Below are 26,063 nucleotides of genomic sequence, written 5' to 3' on the forward strand. Positions count from 1 at the left end.
AACACAGCCACAAGCCCAGGACTTCTGGCCTTCACAAATCCCCAAAAAAATAACTTAAACTTCTGAAATGAATACGTGTCTGCTGATTTAAGCCACCTAGTTTGTGGTCATTTATTATAACAGCCCCAGGAAACTAACACAGTATGTGTAAATCAAGGCCCTTGTACAGCCTAGATCTGTTTATTATTTTAATAGGACACATTTTTTAAAAAATCTATTCCCCTCTTATGGGACTTTTTTCATTTGCTTACTCAACACATGTTCATTGATCAGGAAGTGAAGCTGCGAGCCATTTGGGATGCAGGGCAAGAGAGAATTTTCACTAATAAATGAGACTGGAGAGAACATCCTTGTATATATGTGTTGGAGGCTGTGTAAAAGTTTTTCCAGAAGACTAAATTGCTAGTCCTTGAGTGTTACAGAGAGTAATACTCCAAATATTCTATTTGCTTCTCCCAAACCCCATCTCCTCACTTCTCTATCCCTTGTGGTCAGGCAGGACTATGTGTCTATGACCTGGCCAATAAAATGGCAGCAGAGGGTTGTGTGGTACTTCCTGCTGGAAACACTAAAAAGCTGGCTTGGGAGTCTCCTCTGTGTCTTCCACTGCACCAGCAACTGTGGAGGCTGCTTCAGCCTCTGTCGAACTGGGTGACTATGTGGCTCAGAAACCCTGCTGATCTGTTGGGATTGTATCATGTGGATGACCAACTCAAGTGTTAGTCACTGACTTTTGGGGTCATTTGTTATGCAGGATGATCGTGCCTGCCTAATAAACATGTGAAACAGAACCAATAAAATATATACAGATGGTCCCTGACTTATGATAGTTCAACATATGATTTTTCAACTTCATTATGGTATGAAAGCGATATGCATTCAGTACCCTGCCTTGGGAACCAGAGGTCACCCTACCCTTTTGTCACTACAAAGTTTGCCTCCCACAGTCCCTGCTTCTTGTCTCTGCTCCAGAGTGCACCACCCCCGTGTGGCTTTACATGGTGTGTAGTATCCTCCTCCTCTGAGCTGTGAGTATAATAAACTGATAACGATCTCATCTATCCAGTGATATCTATCACGTGTTTGGCCATCTTATACTGTGTAGGGCATGTGATACCCTCCTTCACCAACAGGGTAAATAGGTGGCAATCAAAACACTGGTTAGTCCAAGGATGACACAGCCTTCCATGGTATGTAAGACTCAGGTTGCTTTTATCTTCTTGCTCCACCATTCAAGGCCTTTATTCCCAAGTTGATGTCATGGCCCCAAGTGGCTGATGGAGTTTCAGCCATCACATCTATGTTCCAACAATAAGAAGGATAAAGGCACCCCCTTTTCCTCAAAGTTGTACATACCACTTCTGCTTATAGCCCACACCTAGCTACAAGGGAGGCTGGGAAATGTAGGGTTTTTTTAATTCCAGGCAGCCTATGCCCAGCTAAATATCAGTGATTTTATGGATTGGGTTCAGATCCTACAAGGCTTATCAGCTGGATGTAGGCTGATTAAGAGGTTGGGTCTTAGACTGTGTCTTGAAATTGGATGCCATCACAGGATGAGGAGGGGTGGGCCCAAGGTCAGCCTTAAGGTCATTAACTGGTCCTGAATTAAGACCCCTTCTTTTCTCTTCTAATTGGAAGACTACACTCCCCATCAGCCTCTTGCTCCCTCCCACATCAATTGCACCCCCCACCCTGCGACTGCAACCCAAATGAGATCAGATTGCTGCAATAGCTGCCCACAGTGTTATTGCAACTGTCCCCTGTCCCCGATTCTACAGTCCTTCCTACTCTTAGATCAGAGCCTCAGAGGAACTGAGAGGAACTGATAATGATCTCATCTATCCAGTGTTAGATATCAGGTGTTTCTTCCCATGCAAATCTTCCCACATGTACAGACAATTCTGCATGCATTCCATAAAGGTGTACTAAATGCTGATTGTGCCAGGATCAATATTTGGTTGACCACACTACATCTCTGTCCCTACAGAACTCCCTGCTTGGCTGAGCAAGGCAGGACTGGGCAGGACAAAATTGGGCTGGACTGGGAAGAGTTGGGCTGGGTTGGATAAAGGAAGGGAAATTTGTTTCAGGGAGATAAAGCCAGTGGGTCATTTATGAGATTGATGGTTAGGTACCTGGCCAATCAGCACATTCTATTCCTCTGGCCACAGGGATTGGTTCCAGATGAACAGGTGACCAAAGCTAGGCCACTGTGATTCAGGCTTGGGGCTTTCAACTGGACTAAAGCTGGAAACATTCTGGCACCACGCAGAGAAACCTGCTGGTAGAGCAGAGAGGTAGAGAGAGAATCCATCATAGGATGTCACTTGAGCCCCTGGATTGAGCTAGACCTGCAGAACTCTTCCCCCAGTGTTTTGTTCCTGGATCAATAAATGCTATTGTCTGCATTTGTGTTTGGTTTGAGTTCTCCATAGTTTGCAACTGAAGGAGGCTTGCCAGAAATTCAAACAGCTTGGTTGGCATTGCTGCTTCCCTAGAATCTGTGCAGTAGCAGTTCAGTAGCTCTCTGGGACAAGCCATATTGCTCTGCCACACAATGTCCAAATTAGTGGCTGTCAGTCCCACATGGAGGACTTGGGGTGGGGCTTGTTCTGGCCAAGGCTAACACCTGTGTCCTGCCCCAGCCCTGAGGGGTCCTCCCTCACAAGGCTACAGTCCTGGGAAATGTGGGCAAATGACTACCTCTTTGTTTCCTTCATCTAGGTTTCCTTCTCTGTGGAAAGGAGATTAATAATACAGATACCCTGCCCTAGCTGGTTCGGCTCAGTGGTTCAGGTGTCGGCCTGTGCACTGAAGGGTACCGGGTTTGGTTCAGGCCAAGGGCATGTACCTAGGTTGCAGGCTTGATCCCCGGCCCTGGTCAGGGCACATGCAGGAGACAACCAACTGATGTGTCTCTCACATAGATGTTTTTTTCTCTCTCTCTCCCACTCTCTCTGAAAAGCAATGGAAAAAATATCCTCAGGTGAGGATTTTAAAAAATAAAAAATAATACAGATACCCTCTCTCTACCATCCTCCCATATCTTGCTCCCTTCTTACTGCCTACCTGATGTACCTCATTGCCAACTCCTCATGGCTGGACCCCGTAGTCTGCTATAGCAGGTGTTATCTGGGACCTTCTATGCCCCTCAGGGCTCACCATCAGGCACCTATATCTCTTTAGGATTAGAGCCTGCTCTACCCAAAGTGCAGGGGAATTCACCCCCTTGGGGGCAGCTGTTAATCAGTGATCAATGGAGGAAAATACAGGATCAATATCACAGCTCCCTTGCCCCTCAGGTGGATGACTCTGAGGTGTGTGTCCTACACAATCTCCTAGTGTTCCTCAGTGGGACTGGGCCCCAGTTGCCTATGGCAGGAATTTGCTTGATAACAAGAGCAACCAATCACCCCAGTTAGCCCAGGACTAAAGGTTTTCTAGGAAGCCGTATTTTGTGTGCTAAGACTGGCAAGATCCAGGCAAGTTGATAACCCTAGTGATAACTCATTGATTATTGACTGCTCCCTTCCTTCCGTCACCTCCCCACTTTCCTACAGCTTCTTTCTCTGAGACAAGCACATTCAATCCTTGTCTCAAGCTCTGCTTCCAGAGGATCCCTACCTCCTTCATGCCTTTCATGCAGCCCATCACCTTAGCCACTGAGTGCTTGCGAGGGTCAGATGTGGTCTTAGAACATTCTGTTACTGGTTTTGCCTTGTGACAACTCTTTGAGGAAGGGGCTTCTGTCATCCTTATTTTATGTGTGGGAAAGCTGAGGTTGGGACAGGAGAACGACTTGTTCTGAATTCATCCCACTGGTAAGTGGCATGTCTCAGGAATTAGACTGTGGTGAAATGGCACCAGAATGTTACCAGCAATTGGACCTTGGTTCAGCAATCTCAGTACTTGAGTTCTGGCTAAGAAAGCATGCAGAGTCAAGACTCAAATACAAGGAAAAGTTTATTTAGAAAGTGACAGAGGTAGAAGTGAGCCACGAAAGAAGTGAGCCAGCTGGGCTTCATGGGCTTACTAAACAAGTTATAGAGGTAAAAGAAAGGCCCTTGGAACTTAGGAGAAATAAAGCAAGGATATACATGCTTGGGGTAAGGAGAGGAGGAAAACTATGGGCATGTTCCACGGAAAAAGAGCCACCCTGGAGGGAAAAAGGGGTGGGAAAAGGCGGTGTGATGGAGAGTGCTGGAGAGAGAGAGGCACGCTGGGTCCTCTATCCTGAAGGATTTTCTCCCTGCTCTAAAGGCAGGGATCTTAGGGGAGGTCCCAGGGGAAGATCTCAATAGAATATTCATCAGCTTTTGTAGGTGTGTCCTTTCAGGGTCGTGTTCTCTATGGTTTGGTAGGTGTCGGGGCAGGGAGTCATTACTCATTGCAGCTGGTCCAGATGTCAGCCATGCTATCATCCCACCTGGCCTTAATGCTTTTCTAGGCCTGGAACTGAGACACAACTGAGGTCTAGATGTTATCCCTAGGGGTTAATGCTTAAGGGAGTGGTTGTGCAAGGGCCCGCATAGATGTGAGTCGCATGAGGCCACTCTTCGATGCCTTGTTCCTCCTCCAAAGGGGTCTATCACGTGACTAGCGACATGCCAGGGGAGGAAAGATCAAGGGAAGGTCCATGTCCCATGACTAGCCATATGAAAGGTCAGGGGGTCTAAACTGCATGACCAGCAACATGCTAGGGGAAGAAAGGTGACCCTGGGGGGAGGTCCTTGCTTTCCCAGTTTTGCCTGTTGCCTGGCACTTGGGCATTTTCTGCCCTGGTGACTTCTGTACCTGGCTTATGTCTGTCTATCTGCCTACCACAAGACTAGGGGTAGAGACTGATTTCCTCACCCAGTGGCACCCCACTTTGCAGAGTGGGAAACCAAGGCCCAGAGAAGTGGCTGTTCCCAGGTTGAAGCCCAGGTAGGCTGGCACTCAATGAACATCCTTTACTGCCAGGCTGGTGCCTCCATACGTGTAATTTCCTTTCAGGCAGTGATGGCTGTGGACATTTAGGGTGAGGGGCAGTGTGGCTGCCAGTGAGGACAGCTGGTGGTGGGATAGGAGGGGCACAGATAGCAGACCTGGCTGAGAGCCTCCAGGTTGGTGTCTGGGCTGGCAGGCTGAGCCCAGGCCTGTCCTGACCCCTCCCCACCAGCCTTAGTTCCTTGGGGACCCCTTCTGCGGTCTGCATCACCCCCACTCCTCTGCCTCCACCCCTATTCCTGTGGTCGGCCCAAATACCAGACAGGGTGAATCTTAGCTTTCCCCCAAACATTCCTTGCTCCTGTAGCCCGGCCCAAGCTGGCTGAGGTTACGCAAGCAGAGCTGGGGGGGTTGGGGGTGGGGAACCAAGGGGACAGGCTGGCCTTTCCTTACCACCCCATACAGCAGCGCACCCACCCTCACCAAGTCAGGCAAGGGGGTGGGCCAGCTCTCTTGAGCCACTGGGGGAATAGGCTGCAGGGAGGGTGGCCTGTGCCAAGAAATGGGGGGTGGTGGCAGCCACGGCAGAGGCTCCAGGAGGTGACCGCCTGGTTTCCATTAGGAAGCCCTGGTCGGCAGTTCAGGCAAGAGAGCTGAACTGGGGCTGGCTATGGTGAGGTGGGGTGGGGTAAGGTGTGAGGGTGGGGCCTGCCTGCCCCCACACCCCCTGTGGAATGCTCTTGTTGCCATGGTGACAAGATGCCCAACCTGGCAACACCCTGACCTGTCCCTCCACTCCCAGCGGCTAAGCCTGCTGCTGCTGCTCCTGCTGCTGCTCCCAGGCCCCCCAACCACCCCTGGCATGGAGGACACAGCTTTCCCCCACTTGGGGGAGAGCTCGCAGCCCCTGCCCAGGGCCTGCCCCCTGCACTGCTCCTGCCCCCGGGCTGACACAGTGGACTGCGATGGCCTGGACCTGCGGGTGTTCCCTCACAACATCACCAGGGAGGTTCAGCACCTCTCCCTGCAGGTGAGGGCGGGGGACCGGGACGTTGCAGGGTGGGGTGAAGTGGGATGAGCTTGGGAAGTGCTGGAATTGAGTGATAGGTGTGGGGTCCACATACAGGGGTGAGCATTGGGCGTGTGGGTCTTGAAATTGATGGAAATTGACCTTGATGAGTTTTGGAGGTGGGGTATAGATATTGGATGTGGGAGGGGCTGAGAGTTTGGGGTCTCAGGGGGTCAAAATCTTGGCAGTATAGATGAGGTTGTCTGGGGTGAAGGTGATGGGTGTCAGAAGTCAACTATAGGGGAGGATGGGGCATTGGGATCAATGTCCTTTTGGTTAAGGGGTGATGAAGCATTTGGGATCAACTATGGGGGTAATGGGGTGGTGGGGCTCTCTTGCTTAGGCTGATGAGAAGCTGAGAATCAGGGCTGGGGCTCTGGTTGAGGGCTCAGGGTCATCCGGGTCAGGGGTGTGAATGCTTCCCCCCCCAGAACAACCAACTCCAGGAGCTCCCTTACAATGAGCTGTCACGCCTCAGTGGTCTTCAAACTCTCAATCTGCACAACAATCTCATCTCCTCTGAGGGTGAGGGGGAACAAGGGGGCTGCCCCTTCCTGGCTTGCTGCAGGGCTGCCCACAGACCCAGCATGGGGGAGGGAGAAGCTCTGTGGCAGTTCCCAGAACTGCCCTTTGCTGAGCAGGATGGAAACTCAGGGGATGGGGAGGGGGGGCCCTGTGGCTTTTGTGGACTGGGATGCCTGGAAGAGCCTCTGCCAGTCCCAGGCCAGGAGCCTCTGCCAGTCCCAGGCCAGGAGCCCTGGGGCAGCTGGGAGCACAGACTCCCCCTGCCCCCTACCAGGCCTGGGTCCCCTCAATACCCGCTCCGCTCCCAGGCCTGCCGGACGAGGCCTTTGAGTCCCTCACCCAGCTGCAGCACATCTACTTGGCCCACAACAAGGTGAGCCCCTCACCCAAACCCCCACCCCAGCCCAGCCAGGTCACACAGCAGAGTGCAGAGGGGACAGCAGGGGGCTGGAAGGTGCCGCCAGGATCTGCACACTGTGCTCCCACAGCTCTCGGTGGCCCCCCAGTTTCTGCCTCGTTCCCTCCGAGTAGCGGATCTGGCTGCCAACCAAGTGACGGAGATCTTCCCACTCACCTTTGGGGAGAAGCCGGCGCTCAGGTAGCCCCTGGCGTAATGCAGGCCCTCCAGGCCTCAGGCATCCCTATGTCACTCCTCACCCTGGGGATCTGAAGGAGGTCATGAGCCTGCCCTGGGAGGTTTGGGGGAGACAGGACCCTGGATGCTGTCTGGAGAACTCCATTCACACACACATGCACACACACACTAAAAGTAGCCCTGAGCTGGGGTGCACAAGGGGAGTGGTAGGGAGCCAGGGGCAGGCTGGTGGCCGGAGCCTGGCTCCCCTCAGGTCCGTGTACCTCCACAACAACCAGCTGAGCAATGCCGGCCTGCCCCCCGATGCCTTCCACTGTTCTGAGGCCCTCACCACCCTCAGCCTCTCCAACAACCAGCTCAGCTACCTGCCGCCAAGCCTGCCACCCTCTCTGGAGCAGCTCCACCTGCAGGTGCCCCTCCTTCACCTTTTCCGCCTGTCCCCCACCAACCCTCTTCACCTCTCTCCTGGAAGACCCCTCTGCCTCCTAAAAATTCCAGTGGTCACAAATATCTTTCTCTGAGTCTCTACCACCGGCACAAGTCGGTCACAAGTGCTCTCTGAGCAGCCTTGCTAAAGTCAGCTCCTCATCTATCACTCCCTTACTCAAGAGCCTTCTGTGGCTCTCCACTGCCTTCTATTCTGGACCCTGGGTTTCATTCTCTCCTTCCTTCCCAGAACAACCTCATCTCCAAGGTACCCCGAGGAGCCCTGAGCCGCCAGACCCACCTCCGTGAGCTCTACCTCCAACACAACCAGCTGACAGACAGTGGCCTGGATGCCACCACCTTCAGGTGGGGCTTGGGACAAGATGGGATGGGGTATAATCTCATGGTGGCAATAGAGGCTGCCACCCTCTGTCCCCCTCCTCTGTATCACTCCTACCCCATGGTAAGCACCTACTGTGCACCAGGCTCAGCCCAGCCCCTTGTTACCCAACATCACAGCTGTCACATGCAGATCTGGACCCAGAACTCTGTTCTCATCCTCCCTGCATCTAATCCTCAGGCCAGAACCTGCCTTGATCACCCCAAGTTTACCTCCCACCCAGATCTCCCAACTCACCACCCCAACGTTGGAATTTCCAGCTTACATCTCTCAATACCACTCATCAGCCCTCCTGCCCCCCACTCAATATCCACCTGGTCCCTAACGCTGGGTGCCCAGAATGATGCCACCCCTCTCTCCCACCAGCAAACTACACCGCCTCGAGTACCTAGACCTGTCCCACAATCAGCTGGCCACGGTGCCCGCTGGCCTGCCCCGCACCCTGGCTGTGCTGCACCTGGGCCGGAACCGCATCCAGCAGGTGGAGGCAGCCAGGCTTCGTGGGGCACGGGGACTTCGCTACCTGCTGCTTCAGAACAACCAACTGGGGGCAGCGGGGCTGCCCGCAGGGGTGCTGCGGCCTCTGCGGGGCCTGCACACGCTGCATGTTTATGGTAATAGGCTGGAGCGCGTGCCCCTGGCACTGCCACGTCGCCTTCGGTCCCTGGTGCTGCCCCACAACCGTGTGGCTGCACTAGGGGCCGGTGATCTGGCTGCCACTCCACGCCTGGCCGAGCTCAACCTGGCCTACAACAACCTGGTCAGTGCCCGTGTGCACCACCAGGCCTTCCGTCCACTGCGTGCTCTACTCAACCTTGATCTGGCTGGCAACCAACTGACTCGGGTGCCCACCGGTCTGCCCACTGGCCTGCACACCCTGCAGCTGCAGCGCAACCAGCTGCGGGCCCTAGACCCCGAGCCACTGGCTGGCCTGGACCAGCTGCGAGAGCTCAGCCTGGCATATAACCAAATCCGAGTGGGTGACATCGAGCCTGGCACCTGGCATGAGCTAAAGGCCCTCCAGGTCAGAGGTCGGCTGGTTAGCCACACTGACTGTCCCCAGGCTGTCCCTATGGCCCTTCGATGATATCACAAAAAGAGCCCCCCATAGGGGGATAGCCCTGGGGTAGATAAGATAGATCCAGCCTCCAGGCCTTTGGCTGTGCTGTCCCTGCCGCCTGGTCCTCTGAGACACCCCCCTCCACCTCCCTAGTAAACTGTGGCCTCTAGCTCCTGACCACTATAGATTCCAGAGTTTAAAGCATCTGTGGGTGTCAGGCATTGTTCTGGGCTGGCCACGGTGACACAGCTCCTGCCCTGGCATAAATGCCCTGGTTAGGGAGAAAGCAATCAATAAAAATCCTAAGTAAATGATAGAGCGTTAGAAGGGCATGAGGACATGGATTAAGTGCCATCTACGTGAATGACTAATTGAACCAATGTCTCCCACAGCAGGTGGGAACGTCTGTGCCCCTAGCACCTATAGCAGGGTGTGCCACAGAAAGAACTGTTTACCTCTGTTGAGGGGAGGATTTCAGCCTCGAAGAGGGTCCAGGGGAAGGGGCAGGACTGGGCTAGACATGGAGGGGAGGAGGGTTCGGGAGGAAAGTGGCTTGGGGCTTAGCTGAGCAGTTGACCTAGGGCCTAGAGCCACCATGGGGCCATCTCTGCCCACCTGCCCAGGTGCTGGACCTTAGCCACAACGAGCTCTCCTTCGTGCCTCCTGACCTGCCTGAGGCCCTTGAGGAGCTGTACCTGCAGAACAACCGCATCAGCCATGTGGGCCCCGAAGCCTTCCTCAGCACACCCAGCTTGCGTGCCCTCTTCCTCAGGTGCCCTCAGGGCAGGTGGGCGGGTCCTGATGGGCAAGGGAAAGCCATGGCGGGCTGTGGGGGACCCCAGTTGGGCCAGGGGGGTCAGGATGGTTGTGGCCCCTACCCTTGCATCTGCCCTCATGCCCGCCTCTTGGTCCAGGGCCAACAGGCTTCACATGACCAGCATTGCGCCCGAGGCCTTCCTGGGACTCCCACACCTATGCGTGGTGGACACGACGGGTAATCCTGAGCAGGTCCTGATCCAGCTGCCACCCACGGCACCACGTCGGCCACAGGCAGGGGGTCCCTGACCTAACGGGCCTGTCGAAATGGTGCAGACCCCTGGGTTTCGGCTGGGCCATGGACTAAGGAGACATGCCCACCTGGGGCCTGAACCTGTATCTCCCACGCCTCCAGAGCTAAGGCCACCTAACCCATGCTGGCTAGCAAGCTGGGGCACCGCACACACAGGGAGGCACTGAGGCATGCAGCTCATACACCAGACGCATAGACGACACCAGCCCTGCTGGCCATGTCCTCACTTCCCGCACAGATGGAGACAGCAACAATAAAGCCTAATTCTTTCAAGCACTCACCACCAATCAGGTGACCTTCACCTTGTGGAGCAGGAAGGGCTCTCACCATCCCTATATCCAGTGGGGGAAACTGAGGCTGTAGAATGCTAAGTGGATCAGGCAATTTGGTCCAGGTCCCATTGCCAGTAAGTGGCAGGACTGGATTTCAAGGCCCTGAGAACCTCGTGTCACCCAGCACCACATGTGGCCTGAACACACCTCTAAACCCAAATATGTCCAAGGCCACCTTGGGCATATTTGGGTTTATACGTGAAGATTAAATGCATGGTGGGGCAGGTGTCCTCAGGCAGGTTTCAGACCCTGTGACAGATACATGGGCCTTCACATGCAAGAACACATCCTTTACAGACACTCCCTCTCCCAGCCTGCTCCTCTTATATGTACCTTCCCTTCTACTACCCCTGGGAGTGGGGGGGGGAGAAGCCCAACACAGCCACTGAGGGCAAGAAACAAAGGCAAGGTGGAAAGCCGAGTGTGGCCCTGGCTGTTTATTCCATGTATCAACCCTAGGTCCTGGCTGGGCCAGGGTAACCCCCTGGGAAGTCAGCCAGGTTCTGGCTGGTCTCAGAGGCTTCTTTGGGGTATGGGTGGGCTTAAGGGTTAAGGCTGGGGAGGGACAGGAAGTAAAGTGCTTACAGGGGCTCTCAGGGCTTGGTCTTAGCCACTCTTCTACCTCCAGAACAGGCCAGGTTCACAGGCTGGCTAGTGGGCACCATCCCTCATGCCCCCTGCCAGGGAGGCTTCTACCAGGCTGGGTGGGCCCAGCAGGAGACGAGTCCATCCAGAGCCGATTGTCCGCTGATTGTCTGCTTATCTGGTCTGAGGCCATGGCCACATCAGCTCCTCCCAGCACCAGGACCTTGAGCCTGCTCCCCGATCTCCAGGGGCTGCCAGCCCCATTGGCCCCTCACCTACGGAGCCGCTGCAGCTGCAGGAGAGTCCACTGGGGTCAGGGGGGCCATGGCTACAGCTGCCTACCGCCTATCCCAACACCTGAGCAGCTCACCTCATTCTCAACCAGGTTCCGCCTGTAGAGTGCCTCCTTTGCAGCTTCCTGGGGATCCAATAGGTGATCAGTGAGAAGCCCCTGGCAGCCTCGGTCCCCCCAGTGCCCACCCAAATTCCACCCAGCTCACCCTGCTGCCATCATTGCCCAGGCGCCGGGCAGCCTCTGTGTAGAACTGCAGCTGACGCTCCAGCTGGGCCATGTATTCTGAGGGTGGGAGGGGGTCAGAATGAGGCCACTGCCACTGCCCCTCCCCCATGTGCCTGTCCCGGAGCCCCTACCTCGTCTGATGCCTGGGCCCCCCTGGTCCAGCTGTGCCCTCTGCCACTGGCTACGATGCATGATGTCCTGGTACTGCTGGGCAACCTCCGGGGGCACTGGGCGCCGTGCCTGCCTCAGGGCCAGGATCTGGACGAGGGGTACAGAGGGGGCTATGAGGGCCCTGCTTGAGCCTGCAGAACCCCCCCAATCCTGCCCCACCAAGCTCAGTAGGTGGGCACCCACCTTCCGCTCCAGACGCTCTTGGTCGAAGGCCAGCACACTAAGGCTATGCAGGGGCCGGGCAGATCTATGGGGTGGGGACAGGGATGAGGGTCTGCAAAGATCCTCCATCCCTGACCCCTTTAATTGAACATGTCGGGCACTGGAGAACAGCCTGAGACAAGCTAGGCCCACTACAATGTTGCTAAGCCCACAACCTAGTGGTAATGATATATACTCAGGCAACTGTACTGTATACACAGGGAACAGGCAGTCAGGGAGGGTTTCTTGGAAGAGATGACAGCAGCCAATTTGGGAACCACAGGAGAGTTGGGCAGAGGAGCAGGGAAAAAGTATAGAGGTAGAAGTACTCAGGGCATTGTAACATAGAAGCCCAGAGGACGGTGAAAACTAGGTGTAGCCATGAACCAACAGGAGGAAGTGGAGAGGGAGAAGGCTTGATATATTCATAATGGTCAGATCAAAAAAGGTCTTAAAGATCAAGCTGAGGAGTTTAAACTGGATCTTCCAGAAGAAAGGAAGCCAGGAAAGGTTTTAAAGTGGGGAAGGGACATGCTCCAATTTGTGCCTGATGAGATATTGTCCAGGAAGGGCTGAAATGGGAAGAGAGGGGTTCTTTCCAGCATGGCCTGGCTCAGCCACCTACCTGTTTCCTGGCTCCCTTGTAGGGGCAGGCATGAGAGGGGCCTTCCCTTTAGGCCCAGCAACCTGCTTCAGAGGACAAAACCAGTCTTGTGAGTCTTGGTTCCCCTTGAACCAAGCCTCCCTCCCTGCAGTTGCTGCTGGGTGGGGGTCTTACTGTGGGCACAGCTGCTGGCACTGGGTCAATGACCAGCCACCTCTCAGTCACTGTCTCTAATTGCTGGGCCGTCAGTGGCTCTCGAATCCGGACCATCACTTCTAGCCGTCCCCCTGTGGGCCGGCGACCATCCAGGACCTGCGATGGAATAGCAGAGGCTTCTGGGAAGCAGGCAGCAGCTGGAGTCCCAGGGCTGGGATCAGGGAGAACCAAGGTGATTTCCTAAGTATGAGCCCATGGGTATGACTGAGACACCAACTGGTCATAATGGAACAGGGTGCTGGAAGTATTTAGGAATGGGAGTAAGGAGGTCTTAGGCTCCCAGGGGAGGGGCTGGGTCAGCAGAGAGGACGCTTGAAAGACTCAGGACAGTAAGCATTTGAGTAATGTTAATGAGTGACACATCCATAATGGAACGTTCAAATTGATGTCCCCCTCTTACCTCAAGGATCTCCCGGACCTCACATGCTGTCTCCAAGGCATCCAGCTTCAGCTGGGCTGTGCCCAGGACACGGTCAGTCTTGAACAGACCCCTATATATGTGAGGGGACATATGATGGTGGGCCCAGGGCAGCTTCCCCTCCCTGAGAGCCCATGCAGTGCCTGGCCCCCAGCTCACCCCTTATGGACCACTTCGAATTTGATGCCTTTGGTCTGGATTGCCCTTCGGAAGCCTCGGTGGCTGCGGTTGATGCAAAGTTTGAACTGCTCCTTGAACTCTGCCCAGGGAAAGAGGGAGGGGTCAGGCCATGGTCTTGTGTTCTTTCTGCAGGGGGTGCGGAGTACCTGTTGCCCATGAATTACCAGGGGAGTCTGTATTCTTGATTACACTGGTCTTGTCTTTCTGAGCTTCTTCCTGGGTCCAGACAGGAGGCAGGAAAGCTCAGGGGTTTGGGCCTGGCCTGGGACCCGTGCCCAACCCACTTCCCATCCTGATGGGGCTTGAGCCCATCTCTGTTTCGCTCTCCACATACCACATTGGGATAGGGGAAATCAAACCGAACGAAGACATCCAGATCACCGGGGGACAGCCCTGTAGGCAAATAAGGGTCACAGCTAGGCAGAGGTGGTCCCCACAGCCCTGACCCCTGCATGGTGCCCCCTCACCTGGAGGCGTGGGCAAGTTGATGCCCTTCACGATGAACAGGAGCATGTCATTGCTGCTGAGGTCTGGGAAGATCCTTCCGGGAGGGCAGGTGGGGAGACAGAGGTACCTCAACCTCACTGCCTGCCCACCTTTTCCTTCAGCGGGAGTAGGGAACCCCACACTGGCCTTTGGGAGTATCTCAGCTCCTGGGCTCCAGTTTTAGAATTAGACAAACTAGAGTTCTCTGTCCAGTTCCATCAATGACTAACCTTTGGGTCCTTTCTTAGTTTGCACATATTTATTTAGCACCTTCTTTGCACCAGCCAGTGGCCTCACTGCTGTGGGACCTTCCCTTCATTTAACAGTATTTCAGGAAGCTGCCAGCCAGTACCCTAGTTGCTATGGGCCTTCTCTTCATTTGACATTACTTGAGTACCTACTAAGTGCCAGCCAGTGACCTCATGGCTGGGGGACTTCCCCATCATTTAACATTTCTGGAGCCTACTATGTGTCAGCCTATATCCTCACTGCTGAGGATACAGAAGTAAATGAAAGAGACCCATCTCTGTGCTCATGGAGCCTGAGCTGACTGAGTGGAAAGACGACCAATAAATATATAAATAAACAAAGCAACTCTACAAAGAATTAAAATAGGGGAAAGACTGAAGTGTGCTCAGAAGGGTCTGCTTTAGATAGGGTTGTAAGGGAGGGTCTCTCAGGTGATATCATAGGTGATGATGCTGGATGTCAAAAGGTGCTGCATGGAGATGCTACATGGAGACCTGGGGAACAGGGTCTGGGCAGGGTGCACTGCTGTGGTAAAGGCCCTGAGTGAGAACATGCTTAGTGAGTTTGAGGGACCAAAAAGAGGTCTGTGTAGCAGGAGGCAAGCAAACTGGGGACAACAGGTAGAGATGAAGTGATGAGGAGCCAGGCCATGCAGACGTGGGAAAGCCAGAGTAAACGGTGTGGGTTTTCCTAGACAGTTATCCTAGGTTATCCCAGGGGCTGCACTTAACCTTATTTATAAGTGGAAAAATGGTCCCAACTATCCAGGGTGTGGAACACTTAACTGGAGCAGGACCAACAACCACCATTCCATGGGCTCACACAGGCCCTTGGGACAGAGCACACCTCTGCACTTACTACATCTTCCCCATTTCCAAATGTGTCACTGTCAACACTCCCTCACTTGCCATCCTTCATTCACACCTCATGCCTGCCTCAGGACCCTTGCTATGCTCCCACCATCCACCCAAATTCTCCTCTAGAGGCAAGTCCTCCATCAGCTCCGGGAAGGGAAAACCCTTCTTCAAAGGGGCATCTGGTTCAAGGGGCCATTGGGGCCATCGGGGCCTTACTTGATGACGCTGAAGGTTCTCTGCTCAAAGCGGGCAGTGGGCGTGGGGAGACCCCGGGCGAAGGCCTGCTTCAGAGTCTCCATGCTCCTCTTACAGTCCTCTGCCAGTTTCTCAAATCTGCCATAAGAGGGCCCTGCTCAGGTCCCTGGTCCCAGAGACAGACTGGGGGTGCACACACCAGACAGTGGTGGGTGTGGGGACACTTACTTGCTGGTTTCAGCAATGTTGCCCAGGTGGGTGAACTGGTTAGAATGGTTCAGACACATCTGGTGAAGCAGAAGACAGCGAAGAGAGGGTTAAAGGGTCATAACCCTGGGGGAGGTCTGCTGACCCAGGCCAGAGGCTCCCTAACCTCATGCTGCTGCCTTATGAGCTTGGTGAGTTCACCATAGCGCCGGATGGACTCCTGAGACAGACCAGGGCCAGGCCGCTGGACCAGGGTGAAGTCATCCTTGTTGACAGGGGCGGGCGGCACCTGGAAAGGACAAGGCTCATGTGGAGGTGCTTGCTGGTCAGCAATGAGCAGGCCCGCCCTAACCCCTCCTTGGAGAGGCCTTCCCTGACCACTGCTTTGCCCCATGCTCCTGCTTTTTTTTTCCTAAAGAGAAAAGTGATACTTAGAGAGAAGTGGATGGTCCTGATCAAAGTGGCAAAAGCTGTTTATTTCCCCAAAATCTGACTCACACCCTCTTCCCTAATAATGGAGTTCTGACTGGGCACATGGCAGCCCCACAAGAGACACATTCCAGCCTCCCTTGCAGCTAGGTGCAACCATGTGATAGTTCTGGACAATGGGAGGTGAGCAGTAGTGATGACAACTCCATGTCACTTCCTTTAGAGGAAACTGGCCTGCAATTTTTCTCCCTCATGGCTTCCCACAGACTGGGTACAGACAGATTAGTAGCCCACCTGGACCATATGGACAAGGACAACCTCCTCAGCTGCAGCAGAAAAACAAAATGGAAAGAACCTGGGCTCTGGAGGGCTTTATCTTTCAGAGCCCAGAGCACCCTGAGTGTTACAGGCAAGAAACATAAACATCTGTCTTGTTTAATCACTCTCTTAGGAGGGGCCTATTTGTTACAGCAGCTTAACCTGCACCCTGACTAATATATTCCAAGTCACATGGCTGCTAAGTGACCAGAGCCCGACAGACGAGCACCTGGGAAAGTCTAGCAGGCTGAGAGGTTTCACCTTGGTGATATCCACAGGCAGCCCATTGCGTGAAGCCTCCAGCATGGGCTCCAGCCCCTTGGCCTGACGCAAGTGCATCTTGGCTCCCTCCACGTCATTCTTCTGCTTGGCTCGCAATGCAGCCTGCAAAAGCTGCTTTTTTCGGCCCTCCAGGAAGGCCAACTGCTGCTGGGCTGTGGGCATAGGGGAATCTGCAGCTGCTGCCCAGCCCATGGCCAGGTGACGGGCAGTCAGGGTAGGGAGGGGACACCTACCTCTGGTGGATGTGCCTTTGGGGGCCGCTTTGGCTGCTAAGGTTGATCCTGGCTGGGGTGCCCTTGAGGGTGGGGCCTTGGGCTGGGCTGTGGGGGCCGCAGGGCTGTTGGGCTGCTGAGGGATGGAGAGAAAGTCAGAGTTTTCCTAGCACCTATAATGAGGCCACTCCCCAAATGGTCAGGGCCTGACAATGACAACAATGACCAGCTTAGTTTTTGTTTCCTCAGCACTAAATACAATATACAGTCCTGTTCTCATTGAATCTTTGCAACAGTTTTGGGAGGTAGGGACTACGACTATGCCTACTTTATAGATGAGGAGACTGAGGCTCAGAGAACCAAATGACTTGCCAATGGCCACATGATTAGGAAGTGGTAGGGCCAGAATATGAGGCCAGTTCTTTACGGCTCAAGGCTGGGACCATCAGGATTTATTTTGCTGCCATTCCCTTGCCTCACTCCAAGGCCCCGGCCCCTCACACCTTCTTAGGCTCCTCATCTTCTTCATCATCTGGGCCTTCGTCCTGGTTGGCCAGCTTCATAGCAGTCTCTAAAACCCCCACCAGGCTTGGCTGGGTGGACTCGGAGGCCTCTAGGCCCTGGATAGGGAGAAAGCCTGGGGGGCCAGTCAGGGCCCGGTCAGGAGAGAGAAACATGTGCCATGATGGTGGAAATGTGGGTTCCTCCCCCTCCAAAGGAACCTTGGGTCTCTGAATCCTTTAAATGCAGGAAGGAGCTGCTGATGGTTTGGTGTAGACACCAAACCATGTCAACCTCTCTCTTGTCTCTTAGCTCTTCTCACCTGACCCTGGACCTTGACCAGACTCCAACAAGCAAGCACTGTGAAGTGCTGTGCTGGGTACAAGGGGTGGTCCTGGGCCTGGGGAGATTCCTAGAGTACCAAAGTGCAGAGAGATCACTGCTCTCAGCAGGGATGCACAGGCAGCTCTGAGAACCCAAAGGAGGCCCTCAACCCACTTGGGGGGGTTAATGGGAGGCTGAGTAGGTATTTGCAAAGCTGAAGAGCCGATTATTAGGAGTGAGTCAAACAAAGAAGAAAAGGAAAGATCAGACAACAGTGGGCTGGCCAACAGGCTCTTCGAATAAAACCCCCTGATTTTTAGTGTTTGCCAATTTCCATGGTGTAAACACTCCCACTGTACTGATTTTAAGTTAACAAATGCCTAACAAGCTTGCAGAATCCCTGAATGTGTAGCAATCAACTTCCTGAGCCTGTACAGTCAGAAGGAATAGCACCTGCAAAAGCTCAGAGGCTGGAGGGAGGGGGTAGGGCCTACCTGGGGGCACGGGCAGCTCAGCAACATCCACAGCTCGCCCAGCTTTATGGGCTCGAATGGCATCTTGGTATTGCTGTGGGGAACACAGGTGTTAGGACTCCCTGGGCACGGTCCCCAGGTACTGCTCACCCACCCACTTGGCCCCCAAGCACCTTGACAATGCGCTCATGCATGCGAGCCTTCCGCTGGTCCCCTTTGGTCTTAGCCTGGGCGGCGGCCACATGGTATCGCTCCATCCGCTGCTCCAGTGCCTCCAGGAGAGTCCTTGGGGGTGGGGGAACCTCTGAGCCTGATGAGGGTGAGGGGCAGAGTTAAGAGTCTCGGAAGGGGAGGCTGTCTTGCTCTAGCCTGCCTGCCCGCCCAAAGTCCCAGGAGCCTACCTGGTGTGGACAGCACCGTGGTGGGAGTTGGAGGCTGCAGTGGTGGTGATGGTGAATCTGGGGGAAGCTGATCTGGGGGCAGAGAAATCCAGTGCAATGAGGGGCTTGTTTGTGGCTGCCCCCACCTCCGGGCTGGTATGGCCTGAGTGGGTCTCCAAGCCTGACCAAAGGGGGCAGCAATATCAGGAAGTCAGTGGAGGCCTCCAATAGTCCTGGAAGGTGGGCAGATGGTGTCCTCACCAAGTGGAGGGGGCAAGCGGGACAAGTCCACAGGTTCCCCGCGGCTCAGGGCCTCCAAAACAGCATCAAAGCTCTGTGAGAAGGAAGGGGATCAGGAGAGGCTGTAGCTGGTGCCAGGACCCTATGGGGAGCCTCCATGCCCTGCCATGTGACAGAGGGCTCCCAGTTATGCCCCTTCCTTTTCCCCATCTTGTTCAAACCTCTTCTCACATTTAGAACCATTTCACAGAAAAGGTAAGCTAAGGTTTTAAGAGGTGATGCAAATGACACCTAGGGAGTGATCAAGCCAGGATTCAAATTTAGGTATGTCTGACTCCAGAGCCCACGTTCTTTGCCACCATGTAATGTTGGAAGCATCCTGTCCTTTCCACCCAACCCTGTCATAAGTCTGGACACACCTTGGCCACACGGAAGTGTCTGGTGGCGGCGGAGGAATCTCCCTGCTGCTTTGCATGAAGGGCAGCCAGCTTGTATTCACGTTGGCGGCTCTGCAACTGAGCCAGGGAGCCAGTGCTGCAGGGACCTGGCAGGGAGAACAGCATACAAACCATTTATATTCTCACAAGAAAGACTGTTCTTAGACCCATTTTATAGATGTGAGAACTAAGGCTCAGAGAGGGGATGCTATCTCCCCAAGGTCACACAGCCTGAAGAATGCATGGTGGGGACTCAACTTAGGCCCAGCAGGCTCCAGAGCCATTGCTGTTTTGCACCCCCAAAATTTTGGAAAATTTTATGTACCCTTAAGCATTTTTAAGTTGACATCTAAAAATTTTTTAAGTTTCAAAAGTGGCCAAGGTTGTCATTCCCAGTATCTTGCAAATATTGACATTCGAAAAGAAAACCATCACACCACTCTTAAATCTAATGTATTTTAACTACCATGGTGATTTGGAACTTACCAATATTCACATTTTTTTTAAAATATGACAAAATATGAGTAAGGCAAAATTCACCATCTTAACCATTTTCAAGTATACAGTTCAGTGGCATTAAGTACATCCATTTGTTGTGTAACCATCACCACCATCCATCCACAGAACAGAACACTTTCATCTTTCCAAACTGAAACTCTGTCCCCATTAAACACTGACACCCCATTCCTCCTCCCCCAATCCCCTCACCCACCATTCTACTGTCTGTCTCTATGAATTTGACTCCTCTAGGAACATCACATAAGTAGACTCAGACAATATTTGTTCTTATGTGACTGACTGGCTTATTTCATCTAGCATAACATCCAAAAGGTTCATCTACATTGTAGCATGTGTCAGAATGTCCTTCCTTTTTATTTATTTATTTTATTATTATTTATTATTTTTAATCCTCACCGGAGGATATTTTTCCCATTGCTTTTCAGAGAGAGTGGAAAGGGGAGAGGGAGAGAGGGAGAGAAACATCGATGTGAGAGAGACATATTGATTGGTTGCCTCCTACACGAGCCTTGACCAGGGCCAGGATCAAGCCTGGAACCACAGTACATGCACTTGGCCAGAATCGAACCTGGGATCCTTCAGTCTGCAGGCAGATGCTCTAACCACTGAGCAAAACTGGCTAGTTTTATTATTACTTTAAATCTTCACCCAAGGATATGTTTTTTACTGATTTTTATAGAGAGAGGAAGGGGGAGAGAGAGAAATCAATGTGAGAGAGAAACAGTGATTGATTGCCTCCCATATGCGCCCCAACCAGGGATTGAACCTGCAACCTAGGTATGTACCCTGACCGAGAATCGAACCTGCCACCTTTTGGTATATGGGACGATGCTCCAACCAACGTTCCAAAGGCCAGGGCAAGAATGTCCTTCGTTTTCAAAACTGCATAATATTTCATTGTACAGATATACTATTTTGTTTATCCATTCATCCATCAATAGACACTTGGGTTGCTTCTACCTTTTGGTCACGCTGCTATGAACATGGCTATGCAAATATCTCTTCATGTCTCTGCTTTCAATTCTTTTGAGTACATACCAACATTTACTTATAAAATATTTCCCAGGATTCACTTTTAGCAGTTGGGAATTTCCTACTTCTTCTCTTCTGTCTATCCACGTCCCCCCCAGAATTTAATCCTAACATGATCTATGTGGGTACTTGAAAGCCTTTTTTGACCACCCTATCATACATTTGTAACCAAAACACATTTATGTGGTGTGTTAGTAAAGTTGGGAAAACTGCTTTTTAAATAGTAATTTAGTTAGTTTCAAATAATACGCTCAATACATTTTCAGAGGAAGTATCTCTTAGTTGAAAGCAACAGGTACAGTTGTTGGTATGAGAAACACCACCCAGTGACCACAAATCCTAGAAACACCTGGGAAACAGCCTGCATTGTACTTTTGCAGACTGACAACTGGACCCAGAGCTTTAAGTTTTGGGGCACTTGCCTGAGAAGGTATCTACAGGTTGAAACTAAACACCTTGATATTTGATTGATTTGATTTATTATTATTGCAAGTTCCTCTCAGTGTTAAAATTTTTTCTTCTGGGGTATGTAATTGAGCATAGTGTAAATAGGTCAAGCTTTCTGATAAATATCTTTTACAAACCAAGAGTAAAATTTTATTGGCAAGGTACCTCTTGCTGATACAGTAAAAGCTGAGTCCACCTCCTAACATTTAGCTCCTGATTCCCATTCATTCTTCTCCTATTTTAATTTTTCCTTTTTTAAAGTGTAGAGAAACCTGCTTCACACCAACAAATAGATGGGAATAGACGGAGTCTTGTTATTGCGAAATCACACGATTCTCCAAACCCCTCCCAAACCATATGCCAAAATCCCCACCGTGAAAAATTTGGGGTGGTTTCGGCAAAGAATTTCAGGTGACAATTTCCAACAGTCCTCTTTGAACATTGCCAAAAACAATGGCCTAGAGACCAACCTGGCTGCTGAAAGATTTAGAGACCAGTGTCCACGTTCTTAATCCTAGGCCAGCCTTTTATGTCATCTTATTGGTTCCCATCTGGGAGTGTTTGTCCCTAGAGCAGAGCCCAGAGTTCAAATTCTAGAAAGGAGGGGGTTGGGTACTCCTTTCCTGTAGTGGGAGGAGGGCGACCCAAAATAGGGAGGTTGGGAAGGAAAAGCTCTAGGTAGGTGCCTCCTCCAGCCAGGTGAATTTTAGTAAAAAAGACAGACAAGCTGAATGCTTGAGAATTATTCACTTAAAACTCTATATGTGGGAATGTTATTCAGCCCTAAAATGGAATAAAGTTCTGACACAGGCTGCAACGTTATCCTAAGTGAAAGAAGCCAGACAGAAAAAGACAAATAGTGTATGGTTCTACTTACATAAAATATCTAGAAGAGGCAAATTCACAGAGACAGAAAGTAGAAGAGAGGTTACTAGGAGCTGGGGGAGGGATATGGATATAGGGAGTTAGTGTTTAATGGGGACAGTTTCTGTTTGGGGTGAAGTTTCGGAAATAGAGGTGATGGTTGTGTAATGCTACTCAATTGCGCACACTGAGATATAGTTAAAATGGCATGTTATGTTATATATATTTTACCACCACCACACACACACAGAATGGTATTAATGAACTCCAGGGGCATGAAGACTTTGGAAAGGAAGGAGTGTTTACAATATCTAATAATCAGTACAGGGCCTATACCCTCATAGAGAGTATAGGGTATATATTCAACCACTGAATATATCTTATACTCTGACATCCCATGTCAACATCCCTGCTCTTGGCCTACCTGGGGGCAGCTGGGGCTTAGCCAAGCCCAGTGACAAGGCTGGGGCACTGGAAGGAGGACCCTCCACCGTGACCCTGGGTTCTGGGGCCGGCAGGTTCACAGAGGCTGGCAGAGTGGGTGCAGGAGTGTGACTAGATGCAGCTGTTGGGCCCTTCCCCACAGCAACTGGTGGTGGGATGTCCTCTTCGTCAATGGCATTGCCCTTCCGGACGGAGGCCAGCAGGTTTTCCAGTGTCTGGGAGAAGGTGTAAATGTGGGTTTTGGAAGAGCCCAGAGCTGAGTGCAGGAGCAGTGGTGGGGTCCCAGTACCCTCTTGTCTGTTCACTCACCTTAAGTCCCCGGTCGTAGCGCCGCATTTTGGCGCTGTCTCCGGCTTGCCTAGCACTTTCAATCGCTGTCTGGTAGAGGGCCAGCCTCTCCTGCAAGGTGGCCTCCACCTCTGGGCTGGGGGCTGTGGCTTTTGGCTGTGGGAGGGGCCAGGGGCATGGTGTGGGTGGGTGGTGACCCAATTTGGCCCACCCTGAAGGTGTCCTTGGTTGAGGGCCTACTGCACATCAGGCGTGTCACCCCTGGACAAGTTGCCCCCACCTTGGAGGGGCAGAAATGATCATACCCTTTCCTAGTATAGAGAACTGAAGCTCAGAGGTGTCCCATCACCTGCCTGTGGTCACATGGCTAAGAGGTTCAAGGGAAGGCTTTGAACCCTGGGCTATAGGAACAGGGTTGTCAGAGGCATACCTGGGCCACAGGAGGGTGGGACTCCAAAGTCTTCTGCTCTTCCCCAAGGACCTCATTAAGTTCTGCCTGTAGGGACACAAGGCCAAGGGCCTGCATGGGGAACCAATGGATGGGGCAACAATGGGAGGGGAGGTCCCCGGCCCCGTCCTGGACACTCACCAGCAGGTCATCATCAGCCTCCACATCCTCCTCATCTGTCCCTTCCTCCTCATCCTCATCAGGGTCTCTCATGCACAAACTGGCCATCTTCTCAATGGCCTCCATGGGCAGAGGACCTGGCAGCAGGGGGAGGTGCCAGCTGAACTGGGATCCTTCAAGAGTCCCTGGCCTCCCATCCTGGTCACCCACAGTCCCAGAGAATAGAGTAGCAGGCAATGGGACGGCATGTCTCCCTCCTGGCACATCCATGGCATCCTACTGCCCTAGGATCGGCAGGCATGATCCTACTTCCCAGCTGACCTCACTGGCCTTATCCCTTCCTTATGAAGCCCGAATTTAAACTCTGGCTCTGGAACTTTCCTCACTGTGGGACACTGGCCAAATTGGGTGACTCAAACTTCTTGTGGCTCTGTGCATGTCCAAGAATGACTGCAAAAGAGCTGCATATACTGATTTGGGGTTATAAATAAATTTTAGCCAGTAGGTGAATTCACTAATACCGAATTTGTGATAATGAGGATCAACTGTATTAGCTAAAAAGTGTAAAGGCGACGTTTGCTGTCTGGGCTGCAGCCCTACTTGACCACTTTGGAATCTTCTGTCCACTGCCATCTCTCCCAGGGCCTTTGCATGTTCTGTGACCCCCCCCAGAAGTGCTCTCCAACTCTTCATGTGGCCCTCCCCATCATGTGTGCCTCCTCCAAGAATCCCCTTCCAGCTCACGGGTCTCTCCTAATGCTCTGTGCTTCCCCCATCCCAGCCCTGATCCCAAGACAGTGGGTTACCAGGTCCTTCGTGAAGTGCTTTAAGAACAACAGATGATTAATTCCTGTAAGTGTGGTTTATTCCCATTTTATAGATGGGGAAACTGAGGCCCACACAGGTGCTGGTACTCATTAAGTCACAGCCAGTAAGCGGCTGAGCTGGGATTTGAACCCTCACTCTGGGTCAAGAGTTGACAGCTTAACTTTTAACCCAGACTGTGAGTTTCAGGACGGCAGGGCCCTTCTCTGTCTCTTTTCCCCCATCTTCCTAGCACCCAGCTCTGAGCCTGGCCCACAGTAGAGCTCAGGAAATGTTCCAGGGATGGGTTGAGAGTCTCACCTTTGCCTTTGAGCTTCTCCAAAGTTTGAGGCTGGCCCCCAACCAAAGCCAAGAACTCGGCCTCCAGTTCCTCATTGTTAACTCCATCCTCGGAGATCATCAGGCCATCTGGGGAGAGGTCAACCAGCAGGCCCAGCTGCAGGAACAGCAAGAGTCCAGTCAGACCTTGAGATGCACCCCACCTAACCAAAGGCAGCTATGATGGACCCAAAGTCCCCTTGCGAGAAAGAAAACCCAGACCTCCTGGCATAAGCCATTTCCCTGGGGAGTGTCAGAAGTCCGGAACAGGTCCAGAATGCAACAGGTGTCCCAAGATGGGCTAGGCCCTCTGCCATAGATTAACATGGGGCAAAGGGCAGACAGAGAGGTCCGGCTCCCTGCTCTGAATCCGCACCCAGGTCTCTGATAGCAGAGATCAGTAGGGAAAGCAGGCCTCACACCCTGCCCAAAGCACAGCCACTCTACACACCTGGACTTTTCCTTCCAGCATCCTCCACAGAAGGGGCCATGCAGGAAGGTTGGAGGTGTCAAAAGTAAATAGAAGCCCTGACAGTAATGTGACATTTAAAGTGGGGTCTTTGCTCTGTAACAAACTAACTTCCTATCCTATCCCATCCTGGTTAATGACCCATCATGACATGATAATATTAGGTTGAACTACACAAAATTGCCCTTTCTGTGAATCAAAAATTGCCCATTATTGGCAATTATGTATGGCTCCTCCTAATAGTAACAATGATAGTAACACTGAGTGCTGTGTTCTAGTACTTTCCATAAACTATCCCAATGATTTTTCACACCTGTCCTATGACATAGGGACTCTTAGGGCCTCCATTTTACAGATGAGGAAATAGGCTGAGAGCTGTGAGGCCAAGTATCTAATGTGCAGAGGCCAGGAGGGAACTTCAGGTTGGCCAGACTCTAACACCTGAGCACTAAGCAATGGCCTGGACTCCTTCCATCAAAGCTGAGAAAAATCAAACTCTCCTGGTGCCTGGGACAGAGGAGATGGGAGAGGGGGGGAAGGGACTCAGCCACAGTCCTGTGGGCTAATGGCAGCAGCTCTGGATTTGGGCTTAGCTCTGGCCAAGCGTTTAATTCCCATGACATGACCTCGGGCAGGTGTCTTCACTTTTCTGGGTCTCAATGTCCTCATCTTTACAATGGGGATAAAAAGAGTCTGACCTGGCCTGGCTGATGCGAGGGTTCAAAGCTGCTCAGGCCTGGGGAGCAGTACCCGTCCTTATCCCAGGTCGAGGCCTTCCCCTCCCCTACTGGAGCTGCTACGGCAACAGGTGGCCCTGGGCCTAGGGCGCGGCGCCAGAAGCTGGGGAGCCAGGTCCAGTAGGCCGCACTTTGGGGGTCGAACCTCACTTGGGGGCGGGGACCGGGGCTCACCTGGGGGTGGAGATCGGGTCCCTCTGAGGGGTAGGGAGGATTCTTTCGGCGGGGCTGCGGGGTACAGACTCACCTGGCGGGCGGCGGCGGCTCCTCGGCCCGGGGGTCCCGGGGGTTCCTTCCTCTTGTGCATCTTTCAGGCAAGATGCCCCGACCACAGCCCCCTCCCCTGGCCTTGCCCTGCCTCCTCCCCCAGGGCCTATTGCCGCGCACGCGCCCTTCCTGAGACCTGCGCCCCTCGCCGGAGCCCCACGACCTCCGACTCAGAGTCCTTGGTGCCCGGGGTGGCCGCCCTACTTTCTCCTCTTCCCTTGGGCTCCGTGGCACCGGAGCACAGCCACTGGACTTGCGGGGGCCCGCGGTATTGAAACTACAACTCCCGGCAGTCAGTGCGTGGCCGCGCATGCGCAACGCGGGGCGGTGGTGGCGCCCTCGGTGGTACGGGCAACAGGCGGAGCGTGAGTGGGTGTGAGCAGCAAAGCAGG

General features: G+C 52.9%; 2 protein-coding genes across 7 annotated transcripts; one reads left to right on the forward strand and one right to left on the reverse strand.

Annotated features, from left to right (window-relative positions):
* Window positions 1-1,225: 1,225 nt before the first annotated feature.
* Window positions 1,226-25,966, reverse strand: CC2D1A (coiled-coil and C2 domain containing 1A). 5 transcript variants are annotated; one of them, XM_081134354.1, is made up of 30 exons: window positions 25,652-25,941; window positions 24,181-24,316; window positions 23,077-23,192; window positions 22,918-22,983; window positions 22,509-22,643; window positions 22,180-22,414; window positions 18,876-19,000; window positions 18,478-18,550; window positions 18,238-18,309; window positions 18,010-18,146; window positions 17,858-17,930; window positions 17,042-17,175; window positions 16,560-16,674; window positions 16,306-16,478; window positions 15,464-15,586; window positions 15,319-15,377; window positions 15,112-15,228; window positions 13,771-13,844; window positions 13,638-13,696; window positions 13,468-13,519; window positions 13,283-13,382; window positions 13,106-13,196; window positions 12,664-12,801; window positions 12,511-12,575; window positions 11,868-11,931; window positions 11,645-11,771; window positions 11,494-11,570; window positions 11,364-11,411; window positions 2,139-2,284; window positions 1,226-1,298 (listed from the first exon to the last, which is right to left on the reverse strand). In XM_081134354.1, the coding sequence occupies exons 1-29, from the start codon at window positions 25,709-25,711 to the stop codon at window positions 2,147-2,149; spliced, it is 2,982 nt and encodes a 993-aa protein (XP_080990480.1). In that variant the 5' UTR covers window positions 25,712-25,941; the 3' UTR covers window positions 1,226-1,298; window positions 2,139-2,146. The 5 variants fall into 5 exon arrangements, with proteins under 5 accessions (XP_080990480.1, XP_080990481.1, XP_080990483.1 ...); XM_081134355.1 differs by having other exon boundaries at window positions 16,560-16,671; window positions 25,652-25,917; XM_081134357.1 differs by lacking the exons at window positions 1,226-1,298; window positions 2,139-2,284 and adding an exon at window positions 10,831-11,285 and having other exon boundaries at window positions 25,652-25,966.
* On the forward strand, window positions 3,367-10,516 carry PODNL1 (podocan like 1). Of its 2 annotated transcripts, XM_081136070.1 has the most exons (9): window positions 3,367-5,962; window positions 6,433-6,526; window positions 6,835-6,899; window positions 7,015-7,124; window positions 7,375-7,531; window positions 7,798-7,913; window positions 8,314-8,971; window positions 9,631-9,779; window positions 9,922-10,516. In XM_081136070.1, the coding sequence occupies exons 1-9, from the start codon at window positions 5,603-5,605 to the stop codon at window positions 10,070-10,072; spliced, it is 1,860 nt and encodes a 619-aa protein (XP_080992196.1). In that variant the 5' UTR covers window positions 3,367-5,602; the 3' UTR covers window positions 10,073-10,516. The 2 variants fall into 2 exon arrangements, with proteins under 2 accessions (XP_080992196.1, XP_080992197.1); XM_081136071.1 differs by lacking the exons at window positions 9,631-9,779; window positions 9,922-10,516 and having other exon boundaries at window positions 5,830-5,962; window positions 6,801-6,899; window positions 8,314-9,202.
* Window positions 25,967-26,063: the final 97 nt, after the last annotated feature.

Source organism: Miniopterus schreibersii, assembly GCF_964146895.1.
Source record: "Miniopterus schreibersii genome assembly, chromosome: 4".
Lineage (NCBI taxonomy): Eukaryota > Metazoa > Chordata > Mammalia > Chiroptera > Miniopteridae > Miniopterus > Miniopterus schreibersii.

Bases quoted from the DNA above. Each gene is read 5' to 3' on its own strand.
- PODNL1 (XM_081136070.1), top strand. From the start codon at position 5,603: ATGGTGAGGTGGGGTGGGGTAAGGTGTGAGGGTGGGGCCTGCCTGCCC. The intron at 6,527-6,834 runs GTGAGGGGGAAC...CTCCGCTCCCAG, and splicing joins CAATCTCATCTCCTCTGAGG to GCCTGCCGGACGAGGCCTTT. The intron at 6,900-7,014 runs GTGAGCCCCTCA...GTGCTCCCACAG, and splicing joins TCTACTTGGCCCACAACAAG to CTCTCGGTGGCCCCCCAGTT.
- CC2D1A (XM_081134354.1), bottom strand. From the start codon at position 25,711: ATGCACAAGAGGAAGGAACCCCCGGGACCCCCGGGCCGAGGAGCCGCC. The intron at 15,378-15,463 runs GTTAGGGAGCCT...CTGCTTCACCAG, and splicing joins TCATAAGGCAGCAGCATGAG to ATGTGTCTGAACCATTCTAA. The intron at 2,285-11,363 runs GTGAGCTGCTCA...CTGCTCTACCAG, and splicing joins GGAACCTGGTTGAGAATGAG to CAGGTTTCTCTGCGTGGTGC.